Source organism: Trichechus manatus, unplaced genomic scaffold (genome assembly GCF_000243295.1).
Source record: "Trichechus manatus latirostris isolate Lorelei unplaced genomic scaffold, TriManLat1.0 scaffold00262, whole genome shotgun sequence".
Taxonomy (NCBI): Eukaryota; Metazoa; Chordata; class Mammalia; order Sirenia; family Trichechidae; genus Trichechus; species Trichechus manatus.
In genome coordinates this window covers 354,154-374,541 of record NW_004444198.1, presented here as the reverse complement: position 1 = coordinate 374,541, position 20,388 = coordinate 354,154, and the positions used below count along the sequence as shown (strand labels likewise).

The following is a 20,388-nucleotide window of genomic DNA, read 5'->3' as shown; positions in this document are numbered from 1 at the left end:
AGTTTTGCAGAAATTGTGGCACATCACTCCTAAATCAGAACAAGGACATTCTCCTGTGTAAGCATAATATACTTATGACATTTAGGAAATTTAACACCAATACTTTAACATACAAACAGTACTAAAACTTCCTGACTTGTCCCAGTGGGGCCCTTATACCCACTTTTTCATGTCCCTCATGTCTGCTTTTCTCTAGAAGTGCTCATCAGCTTTTTTTTTTTGTGGGGGGGGGGGGCACAGAGACGGTAGGATATCTTTCTTGATGTTTATACTTTTGAAGCATCCAAGCTGGATGCATGGTGGAACACCTCTTAGTTTGGAATTGTCCGATTGTTTCCTTATGATTAGACTCAAGTAAAGTAGATTTCAGGAGCCCTGGTGGCGCAACAGTTAAGTGCTTGGCTACTAACTGAAAGGCTGGTGGTTTGAACCCATCTAGCCACTGTGCAGAAGAAAGACCTGGCAATCTGCTTCCATAAAGATTACAGCCACAAACCCTATAGGGTAGTTCTACTCTGTCACATGAGGTCACTATGAGTTAGAATCAACTTGACTATACCCAGTAACAAATTAGATTTCAACAAGAAAAGAACACAGTTAATTCTGTGTCCATCTCAGTGCATCATAATAGGGGGAACATAATGTCAGTTTATTCCATCATTGGTGTTATTAAGTTTGACTCTTGGTTAAGGCAGGGGACACAGATTGCCCCACTGTAAATGCACCTCTTTCTTTTTGTAATTAGTAAAGGGAATTGCCTGGATCAATTATTATTATGGTAGCTATAAACCTAATTTATATTTTTAATATTAAAAAATAATTTGGTTAACTGGAGAAAAAGTATTCTTGTGATTTTACTATATACTAAGAGATGAAGGAGTACTTGCAATAGACATGGCTGGTCACCTTAAAAGAAGAACCACTAAAATGACCTATCAACAAAAAAAAGAGGAAATCAGGATAATAAATTTAAGGAATCTTAAACGAGTTCGATTATAAAATCAACTACAAGTCCTCTCAGGCTTCAACTCTCTCCACCTTCAATTTTATCATATCTTAAAAGATTAATTCCATTTGGAATATCTGTCCAGGTAACAACAGAATCCCCTTAAAGTAAGGTTCAGTACTACAAAGATTTAGCTATTCTATGATGTACTCAAATCAGTAAAATAACTGTACAGTAAAATCCCGCCATAACATGCTGATTTTATCTTCTAATATCAATACAATTATAAAATTATTTCATTAACCATCTCCTAGTTCCGACTCAACCCAGTACTTAAAATCTGTATATGTAACAGCAATCATAAAGAAAGAAGGGAAAAAAAACCCTACATCAAATACTGGCCAAATATAAAGTAAAACTGATTTATGATGAAAACATTATCATAAATATCAGACAATAATTAACTCAGATATCTTGTACAAATCATCACATCACTGTCTTGAATATTTTGTAAAATAAAGCAAGCACCTAACTCCAATTATTTCTAAACTATTGATTTGATGATTTAATTTCCTTAAAAATAAAAATAAATTTCCTTTGGAACTGCTAGATATGAAGCATTAATGAAGTTCTGATTCAAACAGGAGCATCCACTTTGTGTTACTTTCCACAGTCTGACAGAAATCTGTATTTCACAAATTGTCTGCTGTATGGCTGTTTCAACAAATGTAGAAACACATAGGCACAAAACAATCATAGTCTGGATAAAGTACAGTAAAAACCAGCCAGGATTCTGCTTCAGAGGAGCTCTGTAAATTTAGGAACTTGAGGCCCAAAACACTAGGCCTCTAAAAGAAGGGACAACATGGTCATTACAGGGCAATAGTTCATCAAACAGACCCATTCTGGTTAGATCAGATCTCTGCAAGCTTTTGCCAGACAGTACCTGCAACAAAACTGAAAAAAAAAAAAAAGAAAAAAAATCTATTGGCATGAACAATTTAGATCTCTCTGCAATAAAATGCTTCAAAAGCCTGAGATCTTTATCATTGAGTTAGCTAAATATAGAGTGATACTTTGCTCTTCAGTGCCCAGAAAGGGCAATAACGCTAGCAGGTTGGAGTAACTAAAATACTGGCCAGTAACACAATGTGATGCCAAAGGCTCGTCCTTCAAGTTACAAACCACTCTTTCCCCTTTCTTTTTTTAATAATAAGAAGGCAACAAACAAATGTTAGAACTTTTTTTAGGTAAAAGAGCCAAAAAAACCAACAAAAAAGCCGCAACAGCAGCTAAAATAAAGCTACCCTGCTGTTGGTCGATTTGAAAACTTGTAATTTAATACAATCAACTTCAGTTTTATAATAAAATGAAACATACACTGTCTTTTGAACATATTCTAATTCCTTTTTCTTTTCTTCCATGAGTCCTACTTTTTAAGTATTGCCTGTGATTAAGATCTTCACCTCAGAACAAATCAACTTTCAATTTTTGTAGCATTAAGAATTTAATAAAAACATTAAAAAGGATTGTTTTGGGAAGCAACACATCCTATGTAATATATTTTAGCTATATGTTGTTACAACAGAATTGAACCAGTAGTCATGGCTTGGCAATCGGATGGATCTGGCAACCAAATTCTCATGCTAAGAAACAGCCAAACAAGTAATCGTGGATAAACGATGTGTTTTAAAGTAGAAAGTCTTACCAGTATGTTTACATATAAGCATTCTGAAGAAAAAGAGGAGGAAAGATAAAACTAAGAAAAGTTCATTTCACAAGAGATGACAGAATGTCACCCACAACTGCCTCAAGTGCCACATGAAAAAAACCAAGCTCGTTGCCATCGAGTTGACTACCACTCATAGTGACCCTATAGGACAGAGAACTGCTCCATAGGGTTTCCAAGGAGCACCTGGTAGATTTGAATTTTGGTTAGCAATCAAAAGCTTAACCACTGAACCACCGGATGCCAGATAGAAGAATAAAAAATCTTCAATATAATTAAAATGACTACGTTATTTTGGGTCTGCTTTTATAGTTATAGAGCTCTTTTACCACAGAAGGCAAAAGAAGACTAAAAGGAAGAAAAGTACTCCTTTTAACAGCCCAAACGAGAATCTCATATTCAATTAATCAGAAACTTTGAGTTCTCCCTCTAAGGCCAGGTGACTGAATACTTCTTGAGGGCCACCAAAGGAGAGCTGAAAGAAGAAAGAATTACTCATGCGATTTTTCAAAATACTGAATCGGAAGCCTCAATGGCTCAAAAAAAAAAAAAATTTTTTTTAATATGTAGACAGTCATTAAATGATAGTACAACTAAATGGTTGTAACTTTTACTCAAAATGGTACACAATTTTATGCTCTGTCAAGAAAATAAGGGCAGTTTTGAAGACTTCTATAAATATTATACATGCCCAGAAAATGTAACAAATAAACAAATAAATCCAACTAAGCAAAAAAAGAATTCCATAAAATGTACATACAAGGATCTTCTGCAAAGAAAGATACAATTATTAAAGAAAATAATGACAGGAACATAATGGAGAGAAAGATAAGGAAAAAAACCGAACTGCATCAAAGAAGGTAAAAAACATTCTTTTAGAATTTTTATAAAGAAGTATCTCTCGTCCTACGTTTCCCAAGAATAAGTACCGTCTTCAACGCATCATCTTGAGATAAGTATTTTTAATTCAGTAGACAAAAAAACTTTTTCAAGGAGTGAGCGTCACATACAAAACTACTGCATTTTACTAATACCTTAATTCAACCTAATCAGACACTGAAAATCATTAGACTTTCGGAAAGTATAAAATAATTCTAAACTCAGTAGGAGAGGTCACTAACATGTTAAAGTAGTTTCCATGGTAACATTTCATCCACATCAGGACACTCACTGAGCTCCCTTACCTGGTCACTTAAAAGGAAATTCCATAAAGTAAATTCAAAGCAACAGACACAAGTTAAGTCAATGTTTCAGTTCCGCTAGTGACAGAAACTGGAAATAATCGGCAACTTATTTCTATGTGTACTCCTTTCCTAAAGTTGTATGAATAACACAATCTATCTTAGAAGAAAGTAACAGAATTTAACAAGATGAATTTAGAAACTGTAGAATTTTAGAAAAGGTTTGCACCTGGAGGTTAGGCCTACCAAACTATTAGCTTTTTATCAGAACAGAAGATCTTACTTTGACATTTATCGGACCAGGAAGATATCAAAGCGTATGTCTACAATTTATGCATTTGTGTCTACTACAGATATTAGCCAGGCTTTGGCAAAAATATCTTATTAATTTCCCACCCAGACCATACACATCGTAAATAATAGCTATTTTTACATTTATGAACATCTAAAAAATATGTAAGTATTGAACTCATGGTGCTGTCATATTTCTGAAATTTGATGTTTTATTTCTGTGCTACCATAAATATTGATATGAGATTATCATAGTGATTAACAGCATGGGTTTTGAAATCAGACAAACTTAAATAAATTTTAATCCAGGTTTCATCTCTTACCAGCCAAGCTATTTTGGGAAAAATACTTGCTTAATCTCATTCATAAAATGGGTATAATTATACTACCTGCTCATATAGCGCTGTGAAGATTAAATGAGATGATACAGTTAAAAAATTTAGCAAAATGTCTAATGTACACAGTAAGCAGATGTTAGCTACTATTACTAAAATGTGAAAAAAGCTATGAAAACTAGCTATACTCTATCAAAGATATTAAAGCATTTAAAAATGATACAATTAATATTCTGATAAAACAGGGAAAAGTGTTCAGACTAAGCAAAAACTTACTTTATGGCTGCATAGTAAAATGTCCCAAACCAAACACCAGAACTTATTAGGTGTACTGGAATCAAAACTTTTCCATATTGTCTAAATGTTTTCTTAAATCGCTGATACAGACTAATAGATTTGTCTTGTAAAGGATCAGGTTCTTCCTTTTTTCCTGTGGGAGTTCCTTGGGATGTGGCACTGGATGAAACAATCCTCTTGGATAAAATATTTTGCTCCCATTGTTTACAATGAAAGGCCCCAAGTAGGGGTGGCTGAGCAATGAATGACTTACTTTCCTTTGCAACACACTGGGCAGAAGACAAATGTAGCCATTGTTTCTGAGGGCCTTGTACCAACACTACTTTGGATTCAGCATTATACAAAAGTAATAGCCCCTTTATGCTTTGAAAGTGTCCAAAAACACCAGCTTTAGGTGGTTCCAAGCATGTCCGGTGTACCAACCCAGATACAGTCCGTAGTACATTCCACTGCATTTTGAAGAATGGTGATTGATGCGTTTCAGCTTCTACAGAGACTATATTTAAAAAACAAACAAACAAAACTTTATTGTATGCATAGATTTCCTTTTTAAACCAATCAATTTAAAAATAAATCCAAAATAAAAATAAGTCTAAGTAAAATGTCAGATAATGTTACCAAATCTACAGAAATACTAAGGCACATAGTTCTAACACACCACAAATAAAAATTTCATTAAAACGCATGATTTAAATATAATATAGCTGTTGACAAAGAATACCGAATATACTATGGACTGCCAGAAGAATGAACAAATCTGTCTTGGAGGAAGTATAGCCAGAATGCTCCTTAGAAGCGAGGATGGTGAGACTTCGTCTTACATACTTTGGACACGTTATCAGGAGGGACCAGTCCCTGGAGAAGGACATCATCCGTGGTAAAGTAGAGGGTCAGTGAAAAAGAGCAAGACCCTCAAGAGATGGACTGACATAGTGGCTGCAACGATGGGCTCAAACATAGCAAAGACTGGGAAGATGGCACAGGACCGGGCAGTGTTTCGTTCTGTTGTACATAGGGTTGCTGAGTCAGAACCAACTTGACAGCACCTAACAACAACTGAGAACCAGTTTAGCAGACATCATGGAGAGTAATGTTTTGAGGCTATTTTGTGCCTACAAATAGGGATATCTGTAGGACTTCCGTTATTCTACAAAGAAACAGTGTGGTAGAGTGGAAAAAGCATAGTATCTGGAAGCAAAAGACCTGGGGTCTGAAGTTTTGCAGACATAATTCCATGTAATTCCCTTTCAGACTCCAAGTCCACTAGTAAGACAGGAATTACTCACCAGCATGAACAGTCTGAAAATGAAATTAAGAAAATAATTCCATTTACAAAAACATCTAAAAGAATAAAATGTCTGAGTAAATTTAACCAGGAGGTGAAAGACTTGTACACTGAAAACTATAAAACAAAGCTGAATTAAATAAAACCTAAATAAATGGAAAGACATCTTGTTTTCATGGATTGGAAGACTTGATATCATTAAGATGTCAATACTACCCAAAGTGATCTACACATTCAACACAATCCCAATCAAAATTCCAACAGCTTTCTTTGCAGAAATGGAAGAGCCAATCCTCAAACACAACATGGAACTGCAAAGGGACTTGAATAGCCAAAACAAGCTTCAAAAAGAACAAAGTAGGAGGACTCACGCTTCCCGATTTCAAATCATACTACATAGCTACAGTAATCAAAATAGTGTGGTTCTCATATAAGGACAGACATATAGACCAATGGAATCCAGTCCAGAAATAAACCCATACTTCTATGACCAACTGATTTTCAACAAGATGCCAAGTCCACTCAATGGGGGAAAGAACAGTCCCTTCAACAAACAGTGCTAGGACAACTGGATTTCCACATGCATAAGAATAAAGGAATGAAGTTGGGCCCCTACCTCACACCACTTACAAAAATTAACTCAAAATGGACCAATGATCTAAACATGAGTTAAAAACATAAAACTTAGAGTAAAACAGAGATAAATCTTCAGGACCTTGCGTTTAACAATGAATTCTTAGATATGATGACAAAACGAGAGCAACAAAAGACAAAACAGATAAACTTTGTCAAAATTAAAAGCATTTGTGCATCAAAGGGCTTTATTAACAAAGTGAAGAGATAACCTAAAGAGTGGAAGAAAATATTTAGGAATTAAATATCTGATAAGGGTTTAATATCCAGAATATATGGAGAACTCCTACAACTCAACAACAAAAAGAAAAACAACCCAATTTAAAAATGGGCTAAATAGTTAATGAGACAGTTCTCCAAAGATACACAAATGGCCAATAACCACATAAAAAGATGCTTAACATCATTAGTCATTAGGAAAATGCAAATCAAAACCACAAAGAGATACTACTTAACTCCCACTAGGATGACTACTATCAGAAAAACAGAAACTAACAAGCGTTGGTGAGGATGTGGAGAAACTGGAACCCTCCTCCACTGCTGGTGGCAATATAAAATGGTGCAGCCACTGTAGAAAAGTTTGGCAGTTTCTCAAAAGGCTAAACATAAAACTACCATATGGACCAGCAATTCCACTCCTATGTATATATCAAAAAAAACAAACAAACAAAAACCTGAAAGCAGGTACTCAAACAGATAGTGTATTTGTACACCAATGTTTGTTGCAGCATTATTCACAATAGCCTCAAGGTGGAATCAACCCAAATGTCCATCAACAGATAAATAAACAAAATGTGATATACACATACAATGGATTATTCAGCCATAAAGAGAAATGAAGTTCTGATACATGCCACAACACAGATGAATATGCCACAACATGGATGAACCTTGGAAACATTATGCTGAGTAAAAATGTTGCTGTTATTGTTAGGTGTTGTTGAGTTCATTCCAATTCACAGGGACCCTATGAACAACAGAATTAAACACTGCCTGGTCCTGTGCCATCCTCACAATAGTTGTTATGCTTGAGCCCATTGTTGCAGCCACTGTGTCAATCTAGCTTGCTGGCGGTCTTCCTCTTTTTCACTGACCCTCTACTTTACGAAGCAGGATGTCCTTCTACAGGGACTGGTCCCTCCTGATAACATGTCCAAAGTATGTGAGACAAAGTCTTGCCGTCCTTTCTTCTAATGAGCATTCTGGCTATACTATATAAAATTAGCAAATATATGTTGTTGTTGTCAGTTGCTGTTGAGTTTATCCCTACTCGTGGCAACCCCATACATGCAGAATAGAACTGTTCCATAGGGTTTTCAAGGCTGTGACCTTTCGAAAACAGATCACCAGGCCTCTCTTCCGAGGCACCTCTGGGTAGGTCTGGCTAGTAGTCAAGAGCTTAACCATTTGCACCACCCAGGGACTCCTAAGTAAATATATAGAAACCAAAAAATTATTAGTGGTCACCAGGAGTGGGAAGGAGGGGGAAAGGGAGAATTTTTGCTTAGGGGGCAGTGAGTTTATGTTAATGGTAGTGCAAGACTGGCTGCACGACCTGAAGAATGTAATCAATGTCATTAAATTATACATGTAGAAACTACTGAATTGGTATGTTTTGTTGTGTATATTTTCACCACAATAATAATAATAAAAAGAAAATAAATCTCTCTGCACTACCTGTTCAATTTCTCTTGTTCACTTCACCAGCTAAGTTTCTTAAAACTAAAAACCAGTTGCTATTGAGTCAATCAGGACTCATGGCAACTCAACGTGTGTCAGAGTGGAACTGTGCTCCATAGGGGTTTCAGTGGCTGATATTTCGGAAGTAGACTGCCAGGGCTTTCTTCTGAGCTTAAAACAATAGCCTCGTCTTTTTCACTTAAGCTGCCCTCCTATCACCAATGAGCCTCTATTAGTACTTTTCAGGTCTTTCGTTCTATTGCACATAATTACACTGATAACTCACTTCCTGTTTCTTCAAACTCTTTCAAGACCTTTATTTCTGTAACTCTATTTCTTCTGTTCTTCCTATGGAGGTTCCTTCTTCATCTCATTCATAGTCTTCTTTTTAAGTCTAAATGTAGGCTCTCACCTTACTCTACACACTTTAAAGGGCAATATCCTTTACATCCATAAAGTGATGGACCTCAAATTTTTACTTTCTATCAAAATCTTTTTCTGACTTCCAACATCCATGTATCAAACTAAAATAGGACTGAGCCACCTGGGTTGTTCAACAGGTGTCTTGAACACAATTGATCCCATACAGTGCTGATTAATACCTCCTACTGCCACTTCCCAAATAAGTGCCTCCTTTGGAGCCCAAGTAGCCCAAGACAAAAAACTAATGAAATTCAGCCAAGAATCTTCCTAGTCCCTTGTTCCCACACATTGAACAATTTACCAAGTGCCATCTAATCAGTACTGTGGAGAAGCAAACTAGTTGTCTAAGAATTAAGAGAACCAGTCAAGGAGATGAGAATGACAAAAGATGACAGATACAGAGATGTTAAGAGACTTCTTAGTTTCCCATTAGTGAAATCAGAAAAACCTAAACAAACAATAATGAAAAAACATGTGAGACTGTAAAATCAACAGGTTCAACATGTTTTAGGCAAAATAAAATTCCTTACATAAACTCATTTAAAGCATAAGAAAAAATATCCTATTAGGATACAAGCAAAAAAACCAGGTTGCTAAGGTTGAGAAGGGACAGTGTTGACATGTTGTGGGGTTGTTAACCATTATCATAAAACAATATGTGTACAGTTTCATGAGAAACTATTTGTTCTGTAAACCTTCATCTAAAGAAAAAAAAAAAAAAAAAAAAAAGGAAAAAACTAGGTTGCCTTTATAGACATGGGAGTGAGTCCCCGGGTGGTATAAATTGTTAAGGCACTTGGCTGCTAACAGTTGGAGGTTCGAGGCCAGTCAAAGGCACCTCAGAAAAAAGACGTGATGATCTACTTCTGAAAAATCAGCCACTGGAAACCCTATGGATGGGCGAGAAAAATGTGGAACAGAACCTCAAATTCCTTAAAAAAAAAAAAAACAAGAAAAGCAAAAAACAAAACCCAGACCTACTGACTGGTTTATACTGAAGGATTCCGCAAGACTATTGCCCTGAAGGAGCCCTGGTGGCTGCAGTGGTTAAGAGCTTGCCTGCTAACCAAAAGGTTGGCAGTTCGAATCCACCACCAGCTGCTCTGTGGAAACCTGAGGGGATAGTTCTATTTTGTCATATAGGATCGCTATTAGTTGGAATCGACTCGAGGGCAACGGGTTTGGTTTTATTGTCGTGAGGCACTGTTCAAAACTTGACCTGAAACTAACCCCTAAAGTCACTTTGTAGCTAAATAACAAATTGGCTCACACATCACCCTTCAGTACTGTGCTCCTTTAAAAAAAAAAAATCACCTGTATCAGACCAAACAATCAACCAATGACTTAAACAAAGATGAGAATGTAAGGGGGCAGGAAAACTAATTAATGGAAATAGAACAAACAAAATGGAAATGAGAATGTTCACACATTGTGAAGAATATAATCAATGTCACTTAACAACCTGTGTAAAAACTGTTGAATGGGAATCTAAATTGCTGTGTAAACCGTCACCACAAACACAGTAAAATATTATTAAACAAACAAACCCTGTGGAGCACAGTTCTACTCTGACACACATGGGGTCGCCATGAGTCAGCGTCAGCTTGACGGCAACTGGTTTTGTTTTTTGGTTTTATAGATATAAAAAATCATGCAGGCTTTGGACTTTTCTGCTTTATTAAAAGTCAGAAAAGAGAGTAATACCTGCAGAATTTGAAGAGAAGAAATTGAGACCTAAGAATTTTAAGTCAACTTACCCACATATAGTTCCTGAGAAAATTCCAGCTGACAGAGAAAGGAAAAAAAATTAAGAACTTAAAAAACGTAAGTCGTGGCACAAAAGGCTGTTGGCAGTTTAGCACCCGAGAAAGCAGAGATAGTGGGTCTGGACCTTAGCCACACAGATCAAGTTCTAGAGTAGCTCATTTGATGCTTTTGGCTTTGATCGAGCCTAGCTCTATCTTTCGCTTTTATAAACCCCAGAGCATTAACTGCTAAGACATGCATACTCTGAAAGGATGACTTAGTGTATTCTTATCTCTACATATGTTGTTGTTGAGTGCCGTCAAGTCGATTCCAACTCATAGTGACCCTATAGGACAGGGCAGAAATGCCCCATAGGGTTTCCTAGGCTTTAATCTTTACTGGAGCAGATCACCAGGTCTTCTCTCTTGCGGAGCTGCTGGTGGGTTCGAACTGCTGACCTTTTGGTTGGTAGCCGAGCACTTTAACCACTGCTCAATCAGGACTCCTTATCTCTACGTATAAACGAATTTAAACTATACAGTTATAATATAGCCTTTTTCCTTAAAGCATAACAATGATTTTACCATTCTTGCCTGATGTTAGTTAACACTAGAATGTCTGTTAATGCAGAACATCAACATAACTTATAATTTCCATACCTGGGATAAATTATGATATTTTGCCACTGTCACACTTTTTGCTCAAGTTAGCAGGATTTGTGATTCTTAGTTCGCCTCATCCTTATCACTGATTAAAGACTCTTCATGCTTAAGAATACAATTTAGTCTTAAAATAAGTAAAATTGGCATTGACACCTAAATCACCACGTGTTTCTGTACGTAATCTTGTATATACTTAAACATGTGAATTAGTACTAACGTATTTATTATACTCCTCAGAAATAATGCCTGGGTGACTCAGCACAAGCAGGAGAAGACAATGCGGTCTCAGGCAAAAGGGAGCAGCCCCATGTCTTCCCAAGTCACACTTGCAGTGAAATGATACTATAGTAACTCCATCACCTACGGCCAAAGCTCACCACCTGCTCTGGTGGTCAGTAGCAAGAAAGTATTTCACTATGAAATATTTATTAAGCATTTCCTAGTGCCCAACATTTGTACTCCAGGATATCTAATACTTAGTTTTCTCAACAGAATTACAACTCCTTTAGGAGCATGAACCAGAGTATTATCTTCTGTACCTTCAGTGTACCTAGAATATACACATGTAAAACTGTTCCAAAATATAACAATGGAGCTTTTGACTGGGCATCTACAATAGACTGGACACTACACAGAACTGTAACCCTTTTGCCACCTAGAATAGGTTAGTATAATATATGGTCACTGCCTTTAAGCAGTTTACAATCTACTTGTGAAAAGGTAAGTATCCCAAGACATGAGATAAATGTCAAACAGGAGTTATAAGTTTATAAACATACTAGATATTCAAAAAAGAAAAAGGCTAATTGTGAACTGAAGTGGTCAGTTGAAGACAACCCAGAATATATTTGAAAAATAAACTTATGAGCAATGGAGAAAAAATGGAGGTTATTCCAAGTTATAGTGGAAAAGGTGACTGGAAAGGCACAAAGTGTCAATATGTAAAGAAGGACCTTCTCAGGGCAATGAGAATTGATGGTGGAATTCTAGATTAGAACTGTAATGGACTTATAAAATTCCTAAATTGCATTAGCTTATATATATTTACCTATACCATTAAAGAATCACCAAGAAACTATGAATCTGAATAGCTAGATATGAAATAGTTCATTGCATGAAAACCTCATATTTGATGTAATCATTTTCTTACTTTTAAGAAATGCTACAAGTGATTGGCTTTAAGAACAGAAATTTATTTTCTCATAGTTAGGAAGCTAGACATCTACTTTACAGAGATAATTCTAGTTTCCAAGAGCTCTGGGTCATTATAAGCCACAAAATTTGGGCACAAGTCGACCTGTAAAAGCGGTTAGGGTGGTCTCTGACACTCATCATGAGCATTAAAGACTCCCGTGACAGAATAAGGTGGTTGTGAGACAGACCAGAACACTAGGCTGCCTGCCGCCTGCAAGCAAACTCTCATGCAACGAAGGTACATTTGTTCCAGCAAAACACTGTCCAAGTCCCATAGTGTTTCTCTCTAGGTTTTTGTGACTCAGAGAAAACTGAAGGTAGTGCTCTGCATGGCTTTTTGCCTCCAAAGCAATTGAGAATAATGCTCCGCTTTTATTTCTGGTGTACATTTGGCTTTTCTTTCTTCAATAGGTAATTTTAAAACTAAAACTGGGGAGTTCCCCTTGGGAATCCCCGCCCATATGGGTAAACATTATGGCCCTGCTACTTGCTGTTTTTTCAACACCTGACACAATCTTACCAAAGACAATTTACAACATACGTGGCCACTTTGGGGATCTTTTGATTTGTCTAAATTAACATTTTCTTGCGCAGCAAATTAGAACGGAAGGGTTCTCAAGTTAAACAAGCTCAATGGGATGCACGTTTTAAAGCTACCAAAAGAAATCAAGAGAGCAACACTGCCTCTCTACAAGATATGGTCTCTAGAGTTAACCGAACAGAATAAAGAATTATCATGTCAAAGTTCCACAGCAACCTATAGTACTCTGGCGTCATCTACCGTTCTATCAGCTCTACCAAAGACTCCAATTTCTGTCTATCCCTCACTCCTTTCTTACTCCTCTACTAACACATTATCTGAACTCCCCTTCTATCCTGATAACAACAAGAAAACAAAAAAACCTTCATATAAGTTATTGCTTAAAGTAAGACATCCAGAGGAACTCCTACTAGGGACCTTTTCTTCCCAGTCGAAAGCAGAGTTTCACACAATTGTAAAAGAATTTCCTAATCTTCACGAAGACCCACAAAAATTCAGTGGAGAATTTAGAATATTAATTGAAACTTACAAACCTGGAATGCCAGATTTATATCAATTGATAAATATGCTAGTCATGCTGGGAAAAGGCCAATTATGGATGGAAAAGGCAAACTGGAAAAAGTTTGAAAAATCTCTGAAAGTTGATGCTACAATAACTGGAGCAACACTGCTACAACAAACTATAGCAGTTGCCAGATTACTTTTAGATGCTATACCAAAAGTACTTCCTTTCAAAATTGATAGGTAAAAGTACAAAGTTGCAAACAACAAAAAAGATGAATCTGTATGTAATTATAGAGACCTTTTGGCTAGCATTTTTGCTGAATATTCAGGATTAAACCCCATGGAAGAAGAGATTGGAATAGCTTTCAATTACGCAGTTTTAAATGGTTTACACCTGGAATTGTCTGAACAATTTAAGTACCGAAGATTGGACTGGGAAACTATACTCCTTCCCGAACTGACGGATGTAACCCATAAACCAGCCCAAATTCAGGAGCAAAAGAAACTGGCCAATCAAAACAAATTAACGAAGTTGCAACTGCAACAGCTGCAACACACTGTTCAGAGAAAGGCTTTTAAGCCAAGACCTTCTGGGGTCATGACTAACACCCTAAAAACTTGCAAATATTGCAAAAAGCCAGGCCATCGGAAAAAGGATTGTTACAAACTAAAAAACAAATGGGCTTCCCCATATGGGAAGTCTCAATCCAAACCTGAATGAAGGGGCTCCAAGAGGCTTTTCTTATGGTGGGTTTAAATCCTCAAGGAGAAACTACTATGACTGTTAATGGAGAACACTGCAAATTTCTACTTCACACAGGATCCACTTTATCTGCTATTAACCTCACTTGTTTAGAAAAGACTCTGCCCTGGAGAATGAAAACCTCTGAAGTAGTGGGGTTACTAACCAAATACAAACTTTGTATCATTGTCAGCCAGTACCTATTTCTCTTGAATTTACTGAAGATCTGCACCCTTTTCTCATTAGCCCAGACAATCCTATAAAAAATTTGTTTGGGAGAGATTTTTTTTATCTAAATGGAAATGTCAGTTTGGATTTAACAGTGAGAAATTAGGTTTATCCAAATCCCCTATGCAATTAGGAACAGAAAAAGAGAATGCTGCTTGTTACACTCAAACTCATCGTGAAGCTGATCTGCCTCCTGTGGAAATTCTCTCTTCAGTTCCCAAAACTTTATGGGCTACCACATCTACTGTCGTTGGACGGGTTTTGTCTACTTAGCCTATTAAAACTCAAGTTGATTTATCTAAACAATTTCCAAAGATCCTCCAATAGTCTTTGAAATGAAAAGCTCAGAAAGGTTTAGCACCAATAATTTAAGACATTCTTTCAAAAGACTTTATTATCCCTTGCACTAGCCTTGCAACATACCAGTTCTACCAGTTAGGAAACCAAACAATAGAGGCTGGAGATTTGTCCAAGATTTACAGGCAATTAATTGAATAGTTACTCCTAGATTCTCGGTGGTGCCTAACCTTCATTTATTATTGTCTAATGTCCCACTGAAAGACACTTACTTTACAGTTACAGATCTTTGCAATGCACTTCTTAGTATCTCACTGCACTCTGACGATCAATATTTGTTTGTTCTTACGTGGGAAAAATCAAAAGTTTACTTGCACTGTGATGCCTCAGGGATTTACTGAGATGCCCAGTTCTTTTCTCAGGTTCTGCACACTGATTTGCAATCTTTACAATTCAAAAATAATTCTATGTTATCACAATAAGTGCATGACATGTTAGTGTATACTTCCTCCCAGGAGGCTTACATGAAAAATAACCTCCTTTTACTTACACAGTTAGCCTCTAGAGATCATAAAATATCCAAATATAAATTAGAACTGGCTTAACCTATGGTTAAACATTTAGATCATTTGATATCAGCCTAGGGAATTTCTATTAACCCTAAGAAAAAGGATGTTACTCTAGCTTATCCAGTTCCAGAAACAAAGAACTCCGAAGACTCTTGGGGTGATGTGGCTATTGCTGGACTTGGGCCTCAAATTCCTCTCTGTTAGTTCAACCATTATAGAAGTGTTTAAAGTCCTAAGAACTAGAATCTTTCCAACTTACCTGAGGACTGCCAAGCTGTAGAAAATTTAAAAGAAACTAACATAAGCTCCCGCTTTAGGATTTCCTAAACACCAATTAGACTCTTCATTATTTGTCCATAAACTAAATGGAAATCCATTAGGGTTAGTTATTTGCTCAGAAACATGGCGGACAACATCCGCTTGTAGGATATTACAGTTTACAGCTTGACCCAGTGGACAGGGGTTATCCTCCTTGTCTTTGACCTGTAGTCGTCACTGCAAAACCTGTAGAAACCACTGCTAATACAGTACTTTCAACTTTTTTAGATGTTTATGCACCGCATGCTGTGTTCACTTTACCTAATTCTACCTTTTCCCAACACTTGTCTACAAGTAGACTTACTTCTTACGAGATCATTCTTTTTGCGAAAAATATTGTTACTGTCACACACAAGTAAAATTTGACTAAAGGTAATTCAAAAGCAGTTGTAGTAGTACATCTCCAGGAAACTGCCAGAAATTCAAGCCAGACTGAGAAGAGGACAAGGAACAAGGGATATTATTGCTGATATTATGACTGATCATGGCTGAATGCAGAGAATACCAGAAAGATGTCTACTTGTGTTTTACTGACCACGCAAAGGCATTCGACAGCATGGATCATAACAAATTATGGATAACACTGCAAACAACAGAACTCCAGAACGCTAAATTGTGCTCACGAGGAACCTGTACAGATACCAAGAGGGAGTGGTTTGAACAGAACAGGGAATATTGCGTGGTTAAAGCCAAGAAAGGTGTGCATCAGGGTTGTTTGCTTTCACCATACTTATTCAATCTGTATGCTAAGCAAATAATCCAAGAAGCTGGACTATATGAAGAACAATGTGGATTGGTAGAAGACTAACAACCTGTGGTACACAGATCACACAACCTTGCTTGCTGAAAGTGAAGAGGACTTGAAGCACTTACTGATGAAGACTGAAGAGTACAACCTTCAATATAAACTACATTTCAACATAAGGAAAACAAAAATCCTCACAACTGGACCAATAAGCAACATTATGATAGAGGAGAAAAGACTGACATCAAGAATTTCATTTTACTTCGATCCATAATCAACACCCATGGAAGCAGCAGTTAAGAAATCAAACAATAAACTGCACTGCAAAAATCTGCTGCAAAAGACCTCTTTAAAGGGTTAAAAAGCAAAGATGACACTTTGAAAACTAAGGTGCGCCTGCCTGACCCAAGCCATGGTATTTCAAATCGCCTCACATCCATGTTAAAGCTGGACAATGAATAAAGAAGACCGAAGAAGAACTGATGGTTTTGAATTACGGTGTTGGCAAAGAATATCGAATATACCATGGAGTACCAGAAAAATGAATACACCTGTCTTGGAAGACATACAGCCAGAATGCTTATTAGAAGCAAGGGCAGCTTCACTACTTCTGGGCAACATGGCGCTACAGTCACAAGCACCAAGCCGTCCCTCCATGGCAAACATCCAAAAAACTAAGTCAGAATCACATGTCACTACTGAAACCCTAAGCATCAAATGAACACATAAAGAACTCAATCAAGCACTGAATGGAATAAGAAACTGACCGAGAACAGAGAGCAAGGAGAGATAAATGCAGAAATCCCCTATCGGCTAACGCAGCATGGATCCGCAATCTTGGACTCCTAAAAGAGATCAGTGAAGAGGGAGTACGGGAAAGCAGCTTCACAGAGCTTCCAGCAGGAAACAGAAAAACCGGTAACCAACAAATACACACTTTTCCCACCCCCTACCTTTCTTCACCCACCACTCGGCCTCCTCTGCCTTCTGCAGCCACAGTTACTTGACTGGGAAGCACCGGCTTCCCTCCAGTGTCACTTGGATTCCATCCACCTGTACTGGTTGGCTTCCTGAGTGCTATCTGATGGATACTGGTGTTGCTTTTTTCCACTTCATTAGATTTCTTCCTTACCTCTCACCACATCCCCCTCCTTTCTCTCAAATACCTGGCTCCGTGTGCCATCTTTGCTTCTTCCTGAAAGGTTGTGAGACACCGCTAGACTGTGAAACTGCTTCCCAGCCCGTGCAGCCATGCTGGTGCAACCCCTCAGGCTTCTTCTCCCTTGTTCTGTTTTGATTTGTTTTGTTTTTCCTTTCAAAGCTTGGGAGCCCCTTCTAGCCCGGCAGTACTGCGTGGCTTGGGAGCTACTCCCTTACTCTGCACAGACGCACAGTGACATCCCTGGGGGCATTTATTTTTCTTTTTTTTTTTTTTGTTTCTTTATTTTGTTTTCTTCTCTTATTCCCTTTTTCTCTTTCTTTATTTCTAGTTTGTCGAGTTATTCTTTTTTTTGTTTATCCTTTTTCTTTTTTTATTTTTGTTTTTCTCCATTTCTATCTCTCATCTCTCCACTCCAATAGGAAGCTCCCTTAGCACTCTTTTTTGTTTGTGTGTATGTTTTTGGCTGCTGTTCCTGTCTCCGTTCTCTCTTCTCTCCCATACCCATCTCAGCTCCACACTTCACAATCTCCTCTCCCCTTCCTACCTGCACCATGAGCTGAACATCACACCCCAAGCAGCACAGGCACAGCCTACCGGAACCTGCCCTGCACTGATTTCCGGTCCGCCCTGTTGGCCCTAGAACGTGCCACAAACAACCTACCTCAGCAACACCCCTTCAGCTGGACCGTCCCTGCTGAATGACTGACTCTGCCCTTTGGAGAAGGTGAAAAGCATTGTACCCACAGACGAGCAAACAACAAAGAACGCACAACCTGCCTCCTCAAACATAACCAAATAAAACAAAAAAGCAGAACGAAACAAATCCACAACCAATAAAAGATTAAAATAATTACTGAATGCCCCAAAGACAGCAGACAATATCAAAACATATACAAAAACAGGACAGGATGGTTCCAGTAGGTGTCCAAAATAAAACACCAGATGACTTTCCAGCAGAAGAAAACGCACTAGAACTACCTGATAAGGAATTCAAATTTCTAATATTAAGAATTATCCAAGAATTGGAGCAAAAAGCAGACAAAAATGAGGAAAAAATACACGAACTCATGGACAATATAGACAAAAAAAAAAGGAAGAACTCAAGAAAATAACCCAGGAATGAAATGTTAAAATAAACTCACAGCTAGAAATCATACAAAAACAATTAGAAATCCAAAAGATAAACAACAAGATTTCAGAAACAAACAGTGTCATAGAAGGCGGAGGAGCACATCTGAAATGACGGAAAACAGGATCAGCTAATTTGAAGACAAACACTTGGATACAATTCTAAGGAAAAATCAGAGAAAAGAATGAAAAAATAATGAAGAAACCCTGAGAATTCTGTGGGATACAGTCAAAGCAAAAATCTGTGAGTAATCAGAGTTCCAGAACAGGGGGAGGAAACAAAAAACACAGAGAGGATCACTGAAGAATTGCTGACAGAAAACTTCCCCAATATCATGAAAGATGAAAAGATGACCATCCAAGAAGCTCAATGAACCCCATATAGGAAAGACTCCCCCCAAAAATCACCAAAGCATATCATAATCATACTCGCTAAAACCAAAGACAAAGAATCCTGAGCAGCTCAAGAAAAACAAAAAGTCACATACAGAGGAGAAACAATAGACTAAGCTTGGATTATTTGGCAGAAACCATGCAGGCAAGAAGGCAATGAGACGACATAGATAAAACCTGGAAAGAAACATACTGCCAGCCAAGAACAATATATCCTGCAAAACTCTTGTTCAAATGTGATGGTGAAATTAGGTCATTTCCAGATAAACAGAAATTAAGGGACTGTGTAAAAAACAAACCAAACTTACAAGACTTATTAAAAAGAGTCCTTCAATCTGAGAACAAACAACATCAGACCACAGGCTGAATCTAGGACACAGGATTGTACGAGCCAGATAACAACCTAGGAAATGAACTCTTAAGGACTATCGAAAACCAAAAGAATTACAACAGGGAACCAGAGAGGCTAATCTATAAATGACAACAGCATCAGAACTATAAAAGATGGAATAAATGGTGCAAGTGTAGAACCTTCTAATGGAGAGGAAGGAAAAGCAATATGAAATAATAATAGACTAGTTGAAACCTAGGAAAATAAAGGGAAATTTCAATGCAACCAGAAAGAAAGTTAACAAAAAACTCATCAAAATAAAGAAGAAAGACAAAGTCTCAGTAAAAACAAAATCTACAAAAACAAAATGAATGAAAAAAAATCCACAAACAAAAAAGAATTCAGCACAGAAAAGAGAAGCAAAGAAAACGTTAACATCACAAAAAAATAGAACTACAAAATGACAGCAATAAACTCACACCTATCAATAATTACACTTAAGAAACTAAATGGCCTAAATGCACCCATAAAGAGATGGACAGTGACAGAATGGATTAAAAAACAGGATCCATCAGTATACTGTCTACAAGAGACACACCTTAGAAACAAAGATGTAAATTTATGAAAAATCAAAGCAAACAGGTACCAAAAAAGAGCAGGAGTGGTTAATACTAATCTCAGATAAAACAGACTTTAAAAAAAAAATCCACCACAAAAAATAAAGAAGAACACTACACAATGATTAAGGAGACACTCTATCATGAAGACATAACCATAATAAACATCTATGCACCCAATGATAGGGCTCCAAAATACATAAAACAAACTCTAACAGCACTGAAGAAAAACTGAAAATTCCACAATAATAGTAAGAGAGTTCAGCACACCACTCTCGCTAGAGGACAGAACATCTAGAAAGAAACTCAACAAAGATACAGAAGACCTAAAGGGCACAATTAGCCAAGATGACCTCACGGACATATATAGAACACGACACCGAACAGCTGCAAAGTACGCCTTTTTTTCCA

The 20,388-nt window shown here is 37.2% G+C and overlaps 1 protein-coding gene across 1 annotated transcript in view; it reads right to left on the bottom strand.

The window, feature by feature from the left end:
• The window catches only part of FAM210A (family with sequence similarity 210 member A), a 65,398-nt gene that overhangs the window by 14,217 nt on the left and 30,793 nt on the right, over positions 1 to 20,388 (bottom strand). Inside the window, exon 2 of the mRNA XM_004389859.2 lies at positions 4,759 to 5,275. Within this exon, the coding sequence (XP_004389916.1) occupies positions 4,759 to 5,234 (476 nt within the window). The 5' untranslated portion in view covers positions 5,235 to 5,275. The remainder of the gene's footprint in view (positions 1 to 4,758; positions 5,276 to 20,388) is intronic.